Below are 15636 nucleotides of genomic sequence, written 5' to 3'. Positions count from 1 at the left end.
CATTTTTGGGTGAACTATTCCTTTAAGGCCGGAAGAGGTGGAGTGGAGGCATGGCCCTGCTCCTGAACCTCAGCTAGTTAACTCCAAATAAGTCCTGTAGAGAGGGAAGCGTAGTTCCAACAGTACGCTCAGCCAATCGCACCACCCTGTGCAGAGCTCTACGGTCCTGAGAGGAGCTGTTACCATAGCAGGCAGTATTGTTACCTGTCAGGATGCTTTCTACAGCACCAGAGTAGAAGGTCTTTAGGATCCTCAGAGAGACTCTGAATTTCCTCAGTTGTCTGCGGTGGTACAGACGCTGCCTCGCCTTCCTCACCAGGGTGTCTGTGTGCATTGTCCATTTCAAATCCTCTGTGATGTGAAACCCCAGATACCTAAAGCTGCTCACCCTCTCCACAAGTGTCCCATTAATAGTCAGCGGTGTATAGCTCCTCTGCTGTTTCCTCCCAAAGTCCACAATCAGCTCTTTGGTTTTGCTAACGTTCAGGAAGAGGTAGTTGGGCTGACACCACAGTGACTGGTCTGCCACCTCTTCCAGGTAGGCCTTCTCATCATTACTAGTGATCAGGCCCACCATCACTGTGTAGTCAGCAAACTTGATTGCATTTCATGACCACTGAGGTGAGTGCTACCGGTAATTGTTAAGGCAGGTTGGTGAAGCATTGGGTACAAGGACAATGGTGGACCTCTTGAGGCATGTGGGGACCACTGGCTGGGCTAGGGAGAGGTTGAATATTGTGGTGAACACTGGAACCGCTGTTTAGTAAACTTTTTAGCCTTGCAGTTACAGCCCCCTGCCAGTAGGGGGTGCTGCAGCCCCCTCAGCACCCCTACTTCCAGCATCCCTGCACAAGGCTATCTCAGATAAGCTATCTATCGGTAACTACTTTGTGCCCGAGTTAGCTAGTTAGTTACCTTCTCATCCACAACCATTCACTAGCATGGCTGCTTCTGACATAGTCTTAACTGCCTGTTTTAAACTCTGCCCACAGATGCCTAATTCACCAAGAAGTGCTAATGTTGATCTGCCTACAGATCCTCTGCAACCCACCTCAACAGGCTTCAATCGTACATTCCAACCTCGCTGCTGCCCCTCAGCTGCCAGATCAGAACACTTGAGCATCTTCCTTTCATAAGCTTCATCTACTGCATCTTCCCATGGCACTGTGAGCTCCACAAAATACACAATCCGTTCTGACTCTGACCATAACACCAAGTGTGGTCTTAAATTTGAGCTGACTATCTCTCTGGGGATCACAAGCTGTTTCTCTAAATCCACTGCCATTTTCCAATCTCGCCTTGCCCCTAGCCCCGCCCCTAGCTGCCCTACAACCTGCCTGCATAAAATGGCTTGCATCCTGGTCTTTTCTCCCTCTCTGACAAGCTTAATCTTAGTACCCTCTTTCCCATCAGGCAATACATTTATTTCTAATCGCTTACCCTCAATTGCTGCTGCTAGGCACCTAAGCACTAGATTATGACTCCAGGTGTATCTTCCCTGAGACAAACTTGTTTTACAATCTGATAGTATGCCTAAGTGTAGCTATGACTTAACGCAGTGGGCAGGCAGGATCCTCACCTACCCATTGGCTAAGATTCTGGGGAGTGGGTAACAGATCATCTATGATGAATTTTATGCTGTTTGCCTCCATCCCCCATAGCTCTCTACAGCTGAGTTTCTTCTTCTCTACACTCTCCCACTTCATCCACTGGTCCTGCTTTACCTGAGACACTGCCTTGGTACACCTTGCTGACTGCTCCTGTTGATGTATTTGATCTACAACCATCTTTCTCCTCTCTGATAAGGTTGCCTTACTCCATAACGGTTGCCCTATTCCCAGGCCTAAGCCCCCTCACCCTTGCTGCACCTGCCCTACAATATCCCTATGTCTTAGAGCTGACCGTGCCTGTTGCACTGCCTCTCTTGGGTTCCATTTCTGCCCTGCTAACACGGGAGGCGCTGCTCTCCTGACTATTGGATCCTTAGACTCTGTTAGTGTCAACTCCAATGTTACCTTTGCACATTTAAACTGCTCTGCTAGGCTGGATATAGGTAGTTCCAGAATTCCTTTCCCATACAAACCTACACTACTAAGACAGCGTGGAACTCCAAGCCATTTCCTGACATATGAGCTGACCAGTCTCTCCAACTTCTCTACCCTTGACAGTGGTATCTCATATACTGTCAGGGGCCACATTAGCCGAGGCAATAGGCCAAACTGCAAACACTACAACTTCAGCTTGCCTGGTAACCTTGATCTCTCTATGTCCTGAATACCTCCAACTAGCTGCTGTCGCATCTCCTGAACCTGCTCCCTATCAGATTTGTATCATACCACCTTCCTAGGCTTTTGACAGGCTTCTCTAGAACTGTTGGTATTGCTTCCTCATCTATGTAAAACCGTTTGCCTGCTAGCTTCCCCTTAACAATGGATATGCTCGTTGACTTATTCGGTTTAACTTTTATCCTAGCCCAATTCAGGTTATCATTCAATTTATTCAGCAACCTTTTTGTACAGAAAATTATCTTTGGCATGGGCTCATAAAAAACACAACATACAAATAAATAAATGAATAATGGTGCTTGTAGTCCTTCATGGTGCTTATGACAGTGAGTGGGAGAAGGAGGGGAAACCATACAGAATAAAACATTATATAGCAAAGAAAGCAGTGAAACAAGACTTGTTGTTTTTATCCTTTAAAAGTTACACTGTAGTCAAGTTTGGTTAGCCAGAGCCAAAATGTTCAGAAGATGAGATTGAAAGTTTATCTGTGTTCATCTGAAACTGGGACAAAAATCACACAGGAGGTTTGTTTTGGGAGGAAATCAGTGTTTGGCCCTGCAGAGGAAACCAGGCTACTGGTCTCAAATGAAGGGTTTCAGTCCTAAACGCTGTAGACCTACATCCATTTTGGAAATAAAACATTTGCTACCTGAAATTCATCAGGCAGTATTTGAAAACCACTCTATCGCCCCAAAAAATGAACTATTTTATAAGCAAATGTCTTCAGATGAGTCGTAACTTCGACAATAACACATAATGTGCTTCACATTGTTATGAGAAATGGTGTGAATCTCATTTTGGAACAAAACCCCTCAAATATTTCCCTTCTGGGGTGGGGTTGGGGGTTGACTGTTTGCAGTTTGTTTGTAATGTAAAGCCATTGCACTTGATCTGAAACACACATATGGTGTTGAATTCACAGTGTGCATAAAAACCGGATGCTTGCCTAAAAAAACATTTGACAGTGCTTGGTGACTGTGGGAGAATAGAAGCAACACAGAAGAAAATGTATATACAAAAATCAAATAGAGAGAGAAATTAGCCTCTCTGACCAACAGCTGAATAGGAGGTAAATTGTAAGGCAGGGCTGAAACTGAAAAAACACAGGTTTGATTCTTCAAATCACATACAGAGTATACAATGAAAGGCGGCAGCGTGGTTTCTTTTTACTTTTGTCCAGACTTTTGCTGTTTTGAATTAGTTGACTTCTCCTCTCTCTACAGTATGTTGGCCTCACAGGAGTCAGGCTGCAGTATCTGAAGTGTAACAATCAGTTTAATAGTTTTTCTAAACCAGGGGTAGAAAAAGGCATAGATCACAGGATTTAGACAGGAGTTACAATACAATAGCCAGATGTCAAAGGCCGCAGCCGAAGCGCTGGTCACCGTGTCCTGGCCTGTGAGGGAGTGAGAGTAATACGGAAAGAGACATATTAGAAACACAGCTACGACAATGCCGAGAGTCCTGGCCGCTTTCCTCTCTGATTTCTTAGCGGTTACAGTCTCTGAACCCCGGAGCGCGACCCGCATGGCCCGAGCCTGAGAGACCGCCACAACAAACACTCTCACATACAGAACTATGATGACAGTAACGGGGCCGATAAATGTCACGGCCAAATCGACGGCTCCTGCAATGTGTTCAACAATGACCACACACTCTCCGTGGCAGGAGTTGTACCTGTCCGGCCACCTCAGCTGGTCCTTCAGGAGGAGACAGTTGTAGAAAACAGAGCAGAGCCAGCACAGGCAAATGCAGATTTGGACTCTGGCGCGGGTGAGTCTGGCCGAGTAACGCAGCGGGTCGCAGATCGCCACGTAGCGGTCGACCGATATGAGCAGCATGTTTCCCACCGAGGCAGAGTTGACAACGAAGATGGCGGCGTAGAACAGAGCACACATGAAGTCGCCCAGGAACCAGCAGCCGCCCGTGAGCATGATTTCGCCCGGCATCAGGAGGCCCATGAGGAAGTCGGAGACGGCGAGGGAGAGGAGGAGGAGGTTGGTCGGGGTGTGGAGCTGCCTGGGGAGAAACAGGAGCAGAACATTCATTCATATTTGTAGTATCAGTAGTAGGTTTTATCACCATAAGTAGCAGAAGCATTTACAAGAATACAAAAGCATTATTTAGCAACTTGGTTCCAAGATGTGACAGTATCTTATGTTTTCATCCAGGGGTTCCCAAACTTTTTAAATTGAAGGATCCCCAAAATAGATGCACAATAGACCGCAGACCCCATTTGAGAGAATTTTGTCCTAAAGAATCCCCTCTGAGAAAATGGTTGTTGTTAGGTGGGGCGATAACAAAAGTGGGTGCAGTCAAACTGTGATCAAACCAGGATCATTATGAATTAAGATCAAAACAGTCACCATTATGTTTTTAACTTATATATTCCCTTGTTGTTCTAACTTCAGGGGAATGTCATAAAAGTGAAATTAATCTATTCCTGCTTCCTACGACCCTCTCAAGGACCCCTGGTTGTCCCCGAACCCCAGTTTGGGAACCTCTGTTTTAGTCCAGGAGCCATTTCTTTCAGCAAGTCTGACAGTTTGATGAAGAATTGCATGTGAAGAAATCTTTGACCACCTGTAGTGGGAGATGGAGATGATGACCAGCAGGTTGAGAGCCACAGTGAGCAGAGAGACTGAGGACAGCAGGATGTAGAGGAGCGTGGCCTCGAAGCGAAGACGCACCGGCTTCCTGCAGGAGGAGTTGAGGAGCTGTGGAAAGCAGAGTTCACCTCCTTCCAGGGTCTCCATCAGCAGAGAGAGAGGAGGAGAGGAGAAGCTGCTGACGTCTGGCAGCTGTCTGACCAAAGCTCTGTATCATACAACTTATTTATTTCTCTCTTCCCTCCCCCTCTTGCTCTCTCTCTCTGCCTCTCTTCATCTCTTTTTCTCTCTACAGCAGACACCGATGTCCCTCGTTCCCTCGTTCCCTTGCCTCGCTTTTTGCATCATCCTCTTCATCTCCATCTTCATCATTCTCTCTCTTCTTCTCTCTCTTCTTCCTCACCTCTCCCTCCCTTGTGTCCTCAGCATTTTATGGTTATTTTCCATTATTTGTGACCTGTCTGAAGACAGGTCTCCGGCAACTTCAGTTGTTTTGGAGAATGCTGCAATATACTTCTTCCAGGGATCTCCAGGACTGTTGTATGGACTAACAAACGATTTTCTACTGGCATAGGGTGACCACATTTTCAAACCAAATGATGTTTTGTCTCCAAAAATCCAAAAAAACATAGTTTATTTGAAAACTGTATAATAACACTAGTAAACACAAAACACCGCTAAGCCACCGCTTATGTTTGGCCATCTTAATATGATCTTTTATGACGGCATTTCCACCGTGCGCGACCGAAAATGTACTCTTGCAGTGTATGCAGAACGCAGCATTTTCGTTGCCGGCTACTTCACGAAGAAAAGAGTAAGCCTTCTGGAGGTCTTTAGAAAAGAGCAACTTTCTATTTGGCATGACAGCTAACCGTTAGCGTACTGACAGATTCTGTCAGACAGAGCCACCAGCGTCATAGGCTAGCAACAGCCTTGACAATGACACATTGATTGATTAACACACATACAGACAAATCAGTGTTGAATTCAGACGCGTGGTGCATTGTTTATGTTTTTTGATTGGGTTAGGTAATAATGAGCGGGACAGAACATGATAAACGTCTATGTAAGGGCTGAAAACAAGTATAATACTATTATTATTATTTTAATTGTGGTGAAAACCGGGACAATTTGGTAGTGAATGTTGAAAACCGGGACATTTTAGTGTTTTACAGATATTTGTTGGGACTCGGGACACCCATCTTGAAACCGGGACAATCCCGGACAAACCGGGACATCTGGTCACCGTATACTGGCATGGGAGTGAGTAGATAATGACTGAATTATAATTTTTGGGTGAACTATTCCTTTAAAGAGCAGATGTCAATACTAGGGAAATCCCTCGCAGAAGAAATGCGGACTCAAATATCCAGTCAGCTGGGCCCACATTTCAACCAAGGCCCCGTAGACTACCCCCTGGAGCACCTGGGAGTCAGTTCCAGTGGGACCCCCAGGGTCGGCCCATCTGTTTGGAGTGTGTGCAGGCAGACCATACCTGCCGATTCTGACCAGACGACGCACCGGACCCTCGGATTCTTAGTCTCCTCGGTCGAGGAGGGGACCCAGACTACATCCCCAACCAAGCCCTCATTAATCAGGACAACCCGGAGGTGGAAGTCATTATAAGAGGTAAAAAGATTCCTTGTGTATTAGACACCAGTTCACAAGTCACTCTGTTCTGTTATTCTCTGTTTCAGCAGCAGTTTGGAGAAGGGTTAGTCCAAGGAGACATCCCCTGGCTCACCCTGAAGGCAGCGAATGGACTCCATATTCCATATTGGTTATGCGCTCTTGGACTTTGAGATCAACGGGGTGAAGGTAATGGGAAAGGGAGTGGTGGTGGTTGAAGATTCCTGCCTTGAACCCTGAATGTGGCATATTGGGAATTAATGTTATCGGGGACTGTTATACTTGGATATACTTGGATGATGTCATTGTGTATTCTCCCTGTTTCAACAGCCATCTCCAACACCTGGAGCAAGTGTTCGAGAGATTACATCAGCATGGCTTGAAACTCCAGCCCCAGAAATGCCACCTGCTTTGGAAGGAGGTGAAGTACCTGGGGCACGTGGTCAGCAAGAAGGGGGTGGCGATGGACCCCAACAAGACTGCAGCAGTGCATGACTGGCCTGTCCCCACAACTGTCACCCAAATTTGCTCCTTCCTGGGCTTTGCGGGATGTTGTCAACGCTTCATCCCCACCTTTTCCCATGTTGCAGCTCCCCTGAACAGCCTTCTTCAGGGCATAGCAGGGGTTAAAGCGACAGCAATCCAGTGGTGCCAGCATGCATCTGAGGAGCCGGTGCTAGCTTATGCTGATTTTAGTCTGCCATTCCTGTTGTATACAGATGCCAGCTTGGATGGACGGGGTGCAGTGCTGTTGCAGGTGCAAGGGGGGAAGGATCGGGTGATTGTGTATGCCAGCCGAAGCCTCAACCCCAATGAAAGGAATGATCAAATCTATAGCTCCTTCAAATTGGAGTTACTGGCTCTATTCTGGACAGTCACTGAGAAGTTTAAGCACTACCTGTGGGGAACGGACTTCACTGTGTTTACGGAAAACAACCCACTGGTACACCTGAGTGTAGCGAAGCTGGGGGCAGTGGAGCAGAGGTGGGTAACTCAGCTGCCAAATTTCAGTCTTGTCCCGGCTCCTGGGGGAGGCAAATGTCACAGCAATCCATGCAGCACCTCCAGAGCAGGAATGATTGGGAGGGGAGGCTTTGCAAGCTGGCCAAGAGCCTAGTCCAGAATCCTGGCAGAGTCACCAGCAGGAAGACCCAGAACTAAGCCAGGGCAGCCAACTGAAGAGCGAGGGGTTATCTATAGCTCAGGTAAGCTCAGTCTGTGTCTCCACAGGTGCGCAAGTGGTTGCGAGAGTGGGATCGGCTGGAACTCTGTGGAGGAATCCTGGGACGCTGCATCCGGGAACCTGACACCGGTCAACAGGCCTTCCAGCTGGTTGTCCCAGCTCACCGTGCTCAGGGGATATGGAGGGATTACCACCGAGCATCCGGACATGCCCGCAATGAAAAGGTCCTGAGCATCTTACGTCGTTGGTTCCACTGGCTGGGGATGGGTAAGGACATCAAGTCCTGGACAGCAGAATGCCCAGAGTGCGTAGTAGGTAAGGCCGGCCCAGAGGTGAGAGCTCCCCTTCAACCTATTACTTCCAGTTACCCATAGGAGGTTGTGGCCCTGGACTATTTGTCATTAGGATGGCCACCTGACACTCTACCATATATCCTGGTTATGACCGACCTGTTTTCTAGGTATGCGGTGGCAGTGCCCACCAAGGACCAAACTGACCACTGTTAAGGCCCTGTGGTCCTCCCTCATTCAGCCCTTTGGTTGCCCAAAGCGTTTCCTGACCGACCGTGGAGGGGCTTTCGAGTCTGAGGTAATGCATCAGCTATGCGCACTCTATGGCTGTATGAAGAGCCAGACTACCCCGTATCATCCACAAGGCAATGGGGCTTGCGAACGCTTCAACAGAACATTGCTTTCATTATTGAGCACTGTAGGTACAGAGACTCAGGTGCAGTGGAGGGACTGCCTGTTTATCTGTGCTTAGATGTTGTCCCCCCACAGGAGAGAAGAACGTTGGATGGATGAGTCACACATCATCAGACATTGGTGGAAGCCTATGGCCGAGTGCGGGCCCACACCAAGCAAAGGCAAGGCTGGGACTGGGCACGGTATGACAGAAAGACACAAGCCATTCCATTATTGCCTGCCTCAGCCTAAAAACCCTAAATTTTTGTTGCCTTGTGCCCCCGTAGCACGGTTGGTCCCCCTGTCCGGTGTAGAGCCCATCATTCCTGACCCAGTGGCTGAGCCAGAACGGGTAGTTGAACCAGTCCAGGCAGAACCAGAGCCCCAGCCGGAGGGCAGGCCCTTGCCCGAGGAGTGACAGGACCCTGTGAGGCGGTAGCATCGTAGCAACTTTGGTGTGCTACCGCAAAGGTGTCGAGATTGAAGGGGTGGTCGGGACCACCACTGTTAACGAACAGGGGGGGAAATGTCACCAGTGGGGCTATTTAACTGTACACTGGAATGTTGTAAACAATTTTGGACCGGGTTGGTACTGAACATGTTGGAATGTAAGACTGCAGAGACTTTAAATATGGACTTACCTGTTATAGGGACATACCTCTTGAATGGACTTGAGTCGTGGGGGGGTTGGGGCTTAATGTTTATTCCTCCTGATTGAATCGTCAGGATGAGTGGAGCGTGATTCCCAGTATGCTGCTGTCATTGGCTGGCTGCACGTTTAAAACTGCCGCTCTGAGGTGGCATGGAGGCTGACTGAGGAGCAGGAATCCAGGCATCACAGGGCTACTGTCAGAACGACGGAGACGGGGAGCGGAACTCTGCGTGCTGACTGGTAAAAGTACAGCGTTCGCTATTTCCTGAATTGAGGAAAGTTGAAATAGCCTACCTCAGTAGCATATGTGTGAGGGCCCCGAGTAGATCAGGGCCGTTGTTGATTCCGTTGTTGTTTGTGTGTCCTGCCAGTTCCAGGGCCCGGAGCGTCGTGTGGGTGGGCATTCTCCGTGGAGGGAGTCATCAGCCGCCGTCCGCTGGCTGCGTCCTCTGCTCTGACCTTCCTCGTCCTCTGCTGTTTCCTCCCAAAGTCCACAATCAGCTCTTTGGTTTTGCTAACGTTCAGGAAGAGGTAGTTGGGCTGACACCACAGTGACTGGTCTGCCACCTCTTCCAGGTAGGCCTTCTCATCATTACTAGTGATCAGGCCCACCATCACTGTGTAGTCAGCAAACTTGATTGCATTTCATGACCACTGAGGTGAGTGCTACCGGTAATCGTTAAGGCAGGTTGGTGAAGCGTTGGGTACGGACAATGGTGGACCTCTTGAGGCATGTGGCGACAACTGGCTGGGCTAGGGAGAGGTTGAATATTGTGGTGAACACTGGAACCGCTGTTTAGTAAACTTTTTAGCCTTGCAGGTACAGCCCCCCGCCAGTAGGGGGTGCTGCAACCCCCTCAGCACCCCTACTTCCAGCGTCCCTGCACAAGGCTATCTCAGATAAGCTATCTACCGGTAACTACTTTGTGCCTGAGTTAGCTAGTTAGTTACCTTCTCATCCACAACCATTCACTCGCTTCTGACATAGTCTTAACTGCCTGTTTTAAACTCTGCCCACGGATGCCTAATTCAAAGTGCTAATGTTGATCTGCCTACAGATCCTCTGCAACCCACCTCAACAGGCTTCAATCGTACATTCCAACCTCGCTGCTGCCCCTCAGCTGCCAGTTCAGAATACTTGAGCATCTTCCTTTCATAAGCTTCATCTACTGCATCTTCCCATGGCACTGTGAGCTCCACAAAATACACAATCCGTTCTGACTCTGACCATAACACCAAGTGTGGTCTTAAATTTGAGCTGACTATCCCTCTGGGGATCACAAGCTGTTTCTCTAAATCCACTGCCATTTGCCAATCTCGCCTTGCCCCTAGCCCCGCCCCTAGCTGCCCTACAACCTGCCTGCATAAAATGGCTTGCATCCTGGTCTTTTCTCCCTCTCTGACAAGCTTAATCTTAGTACCCTCTTTCCCATCAGGCAATACATTTATTTCTAATCGCTTACCCTCAATTGCTGCTGCTAGGCACCTAAGCACTAGATTATGACTCCAGGTGTATCTTCCCTGAGACAAACTTGTTTTACAATCTGATAGTATGCCTAAGTGTAGCTATGACTTAACGCAGTGGGCAGGCAGGATCCTCACCTACCCATTGGCTAAGATTCTGGGGAGTGGGTAACAGATCATCTATGATGAATTTTATGCTGTTTGCCTCCATCCCCCATAGCTCTCTACAGCTGAGTTTCTTCTTCTCTACACTCTCCCACTTCATCCACTGGTCCTGCTTTACCTGAGACACTGCCTTGGTACACCTTGCTGACTGCTCCTGTTGATGTATTTGATCTACAACCATCTTTCTCCTCTCTGATGAAGTTGCCTTACTCCATAACGGTTGCCCTATTCCCAGGCCTAAGCCCCCTCACCCTTGTTGCACCTGCCCTACAATATCCCTATGTCTTAGAGCTGAACGCGCCTGTTGCACTGCCTCTCTTGGGTTCCATTTCTGCCCTGCTAACACGGGAGGCGCTGCTCTCCTGACTATTAGATCCTTAGACTCTGTTAGTGTCAACTCCAATCTTACCTTTGCACATTTAAACTCCTCTGCTAGGCTGGATATAGGTAGTTCCAGAATTCCTTTCCCATACAAACCTACACTACTAAGACAGCGTGGAACTCCAAGCCATTTCCTGACGTATGAACTGACCAGTCTCTCCAACTTCTCTACCCTTGACAGTGGTATCTCATATACTGTCAGGGGCCACATTAGCCGAGGCAATAGGCCAAACTGCAATCACTACAACTTCAGCTTGCCTGGTAACCTTGATCTCTCTATGTCCTGAATACCTCCAACTAGCTGCTGTCGCATCTCCTGAACCTGCTCCCTATCAGATTTGTATCATACCACCTTCCTAGGCTTTTGACAGGCTTCTCTAGAACTGTTGGTATTGCTTCCTCATCTATGTAAAACCGTTTGCCTGCTAGCTTCCCCTTAACAATGGATATGCTCCTTGACTTACTCGGTTTAACTTTCATCCTAGCCCAATTCAGGTTATCATTCAATTTATTCAGCAACCTTTTTGTACAGAAAATTATCTTTGGCATGGGCTCATAAAAAACACAACATACAAATAAATAAATGAATAATGGTGCTTGTAGTCCTTCATGGTGCTTATGACATTGAGTGGGAGAAGGAGGGGAAACCATACAGAATAAAATATTATATAGCAAAGAAAGCAACGAAACAAGACTGGAGTTATCCTTTCTTCCACACTGTAGTCAAGTTTGGTTAGCCAGAGCCAAAATGTTCAGAAGACGAGATTGAAAGTTTATCCGTGTTTATTTGAAACTGGGACAAAAAGCAGTTTGTTTCGTAATGTTGTGTAATGGACATTGCACTTGATCTGAATCACACAATTCACAGCTTACATGAAAACCAGGTGCTTGCCTAAAAAAACATTTGACGGTGCTTGGTGACTGTGGGAAAATGGAAACAACACAGAAGAAAATGCATATCCAGAGATCTATTTGAGAGCAAAAATAGCCTTTCTGACCAACAGCTGAATAGGAAACTGAAAACACACAGTTTTGATTTCTACAAATCACATACAGAGTATACAACGAAAGAACAGCAGCGTGGTTTCTTTTTACTTTGTCCATTCGTTAACTTCTCCTCTCTCTACAGTATGTTGGCCTTACAGGAGTCAGGCTGCAGTATCTGAAGTGTAACAATCAGTTTAATAGTTTTTCTAAACCAGGGGTAGAAAAAGGTGTAGATCACAGGATTTAGACAGGAGTTACAATGCAAAAGCCAGATGACAAAGGCCGCAGCCGAAGCGCTGGTCACCGTGTCCTGGCCTGTGAAGGAGGGAATGTAATACGGAAAGAGACATATTAGAAACACAGCTACGACAATGCCGAGAGTCCTGGCCGCTTTCCTCTCCGATTTCTTAGCGGTTACAGTCTCTGAACCCCGGAGCGCGACCCGCATGGCCCGAGCCTGAGAGACCACCACCACAAACACTCTCACATACAGAATTACAATGACAGTAACGGGGCCAATAAATGTCACGGCCAGGTCGACGGCTCCTGCGATGTGGTCAAGGACGACCACGCACTCTCCGTGGCAGGAGCTGTACCTGTCCGGCCACCTCAGCTGGTCCTTCAGGAGGAGACAGTTGTAAAAAACAGAGCAGAGCCAGCACAGGCAAATGTACATTTGGACTCTGGCGCGGGTGAGTCTGGCCGAGTAACGCAGCGGGTCGCAGATCGCCACGTAGCGGTCGACCGATATGAGCAGCATGTTTCCCACCGAGGCGGAGGTGATGGCGAAGACGGCGGCATAGTACAAAACACACATGAGGTCGCCCAGGAACCAGCAGCCGCCCGTGAGTATGATTTCGCCCGGCATCAGGAGGCCCATGAGGAAGTCGGAGACGGCGAGGGAGAGGAGGAGGAGGTTGGTCGGGGTGTGGAGCTGCCTGGGGAGAAACAGGAGCAGAACATTCACTCATATTTGTAGTATCAGTAGTAGGTTTTATCACCAGATGTAACAGATATCAAGCATTTACAAGAATACAAAAGCATTATTTAGCAACTTGGTTCCAAGATGTGACAGTAACCCCCAAAAAACAAGCTCAATAGACCACAGACCCCCATTTTAGAGGATTTTGTCCTAAGGAATCCCGTCTGAGAAAATATTTGGTAGGTGGGGAGATAACAAAAGTGGGTGCAGTCAAACTGTGATCAAACCAGGATCACTATAAACTACAAAACAGTCCCCCAACTGATTTTTTATTCAACACACAAAATTCAGAGAACATACAACTTGGAGGAGATGCATATACAATTACACTTGTTTTAACTTATATTCTTTTCATGTCTGTTATGAACATTGTTATGAAATAATTCTTCTTCATTGGTAATAACAATTTTCATAATACATAAACATGAGCAGCACATATCAAATACTGCACCACTCATACCACCAATGAATTAACAATACAACAACTGTAGTATTAACCAAACATACTTTGTGTCTTATTCCCCTAATGTTTTTAACTTATACTGTATATTCCCTTGTTGTTCTAACTTCAGGGGAATGTCATAAAAGTGAAATTAATCTATCTCTGCTTCTTGCGACCCTCTCAAGGACCTCTGGTGGTCCCAGTTTGGGAACCGCTGTTTTAGTTCACAAGCCATTTCTTTCAGCAAGTCTGACAGTTTGATGAAGAATTGCATGTGAAGAAATCTTTGGCCACCTGTAGTGGGAGATGGAGATGATGACCAGCAGGTTGAGAGCCACAGTGAGCAGAGAGACAGAGGACATCAGGATGTAGAGGAGCGTGGCCTCGAAGCGAAGACGCACCGGCTTCCTGCAGGAGGAGTTGAGGAGCTGTGGAAAGCAGAGTTCACCTCCTTCCAGGGTCTCCATCAGCAGAGAGAGAGGAGGAGAGGAGAAGCTGCTGACGTCTGGCAGCTGTCTGACCAAAGCTCTGTATCATACAACTTATTTATTTCTCTCTTCCCTCCCCTCCCTTCCTTCCTCTTGCTCTCTCTCTGCCTCCCTTCATCTCTTTTTCTCTCTAGAGCAGACACAGATGTCCCTCGTTCCCTTTTTGCATGGAGGATGCCCCCATGTTGGCATCCTGTTTATCTCCATCTTCATCACTCTCTCTCTACTTCTTCCTCACCTCTCCCTCCCTCATATCCTCAGCATTGTCAAATATGTTAGCAGCTTAATTGATGGCGGTAAAGTGGCTTAGGTGTGTGTCTGTTACCTATGACATTGATGTGCCAGGGACTGTCTTAAAGTTACATTATGTAACTTTTTCATGGTAAAATACTGCCTTAATCACTCTAAGGCCCGTTACAGACTCTACGTAAGCAACGCATGCAGCAACGCAAAGGGCAACGCAAGGGCCGTTTCTCATGTGGAGGCCAAAATGTGTAAGGCGATGCTAACGTCTGCTGCAATGTCATGAGTTTCAGGTAGGGGCACTAAATAAAAATTACTGCTAAACGAGCAACTACAAATGAAGAAGTACTTTCCTGTGTAAACAAATAAAAATGGCGGTGGCTGATAATATAATATGTGTTAGGTCAGTGCTCCAGATAATATAATACTGCTATACTCCAGACTGGTGGCTTTGCTCCCCCTTGCGGATAAATGCAGTATTACCTCAGACAGGCTGTAGGAAGCTGCTGGATGTGCATGTGCTATGTAAGCAGACAGCTTGCATAGGTCAAGAACTTGCGTTAGCGTACACGTGCCTTGTGTTAACCAGTGCAATTACCATAAGAGTAAGTTGCTAGCTTGGTGGCTGGTTAAAGCTTAGTTTATACCTGACACAGTCGCGAGGTTCGCGCGCCACAAATGACATAATCGCGAACCTGGCGACAGATGCACGTGCGGTCACTTCGCTTGGTCGCGCACCTCCCAGATTTTGTAACTTGTCGCGAGCCGCGCGAGTGTCGCTCAGTTCAAAATGGATGAATTTGAGGGAAGACTCACTGAGCTGGTACGCTCATACCAGCTTTTAGTACAACTCATCACTACGAGATTATAAAGACCCTCAAATGGCCCAAAACTCGTGGAAGGAGATAGCAGATGTACTGGGCAAGGATCCAAATTTCTGCCGTAAAACGTGGAAGAACATGCGGCACCGTTTTGTAAAGGCCAAAAAGAGAGCACACAGAAAGAGTGGCGGCCCTGGTGGAAGCCAACTGGTGTCACCGATCCTGAAGGAACTCGGATGGCTGTCCCAGTTCATCAAACATCGAGAGACTGACACTAATTTTGAGAGTGAGGTAAGCAAAATAAAATAAGGGTGAAGGGCCACGCAGGCCTTCACGACATCCACTGTCTTCTCAGGGTGGAATTCGATGGGCTGCCCCAGAATTCTCCAACGTGCAGCCAGCATCCTAAAACAGTTTTCGATCACCCGCCTGGCTCGTGAGTGACGGTAATTATACACTTTCTGTGCATCATCAAGGTTGACACCTGAGAGATAAAAAGAATAAACACAAACAACATACTATTAGATATACGCATTAACATGGATATTTTCAAAATGTTTATGATTTAGATGAAAAGTAATTACACTACCCGGGTAGGGCCGCATCAAGTTCACATGGTGTG

General features: G+C 47.4%; 2 protein-coding genes across 2 annotated transcripts; both read right to left on the bottom strand.

Annotated features, from left to right (window-relative positions):
- Positions 1-3502: 3502 nt before the first annotated feature.
- LOC144538174 (trace amine-associated receptor 13c-like) lies at positions 3503-5041 on the bottom strand. The gene is made up of 2 exons (XM_078282295.1): positions 4869-5041; positions 3503-4304 (listed from the first exon to the last, which is right to left on the bottom strand). Exons 1-2 carry the CDS (start codon positions 5039-5041, stop codon positions 3503-3505), a joined length of 975 nt encoding a protein of 324 aa, XP_078138421.1.
- A 7133-nt stretch (positions 5042-12174) lies between these two features.
- On the bottom strand, positions 12175-13929 carry LOC139929338 (trace amine-associated receptor 13c-like). The gene is made up of 2 exons (XM_078282297.1): positions 13757-13929; positions 12175-12976 (listed from the first exon to the last, which is right to left on the bottom strand). Exons 1-2 carry the CDS (start codon positions 13927-13929, stop codon positions 12175-12177), a joined length of 975 nt encoding a protein of 324 aa, XP_078138423.1.
- Between the last annotated feature and the right edge of the window lie 1707 nt (positions 13930-15636).

Source organism: Centroberyx gerrardi, unplaced genomic scaffold, assembly GCF_048128805.1.
Source record: "Centroberyx gerrardi isolate f3 unplaced genomic scaffold, fCenGer3.hap1.cur.20231027 Scaffold_61, whole genome shotgun sequence".
NCBI lineage: Eukaryota > Metazoa > Chordata > Actinopteri > Beryciformes > Berycidae > Centroberyx > Centroberyx gerrardi.
The sequence above is the reverse complement of the archived record's forward strand: the minus strand, read 5'-3'. Positions and strand labels throughout refer to the sequence as shown.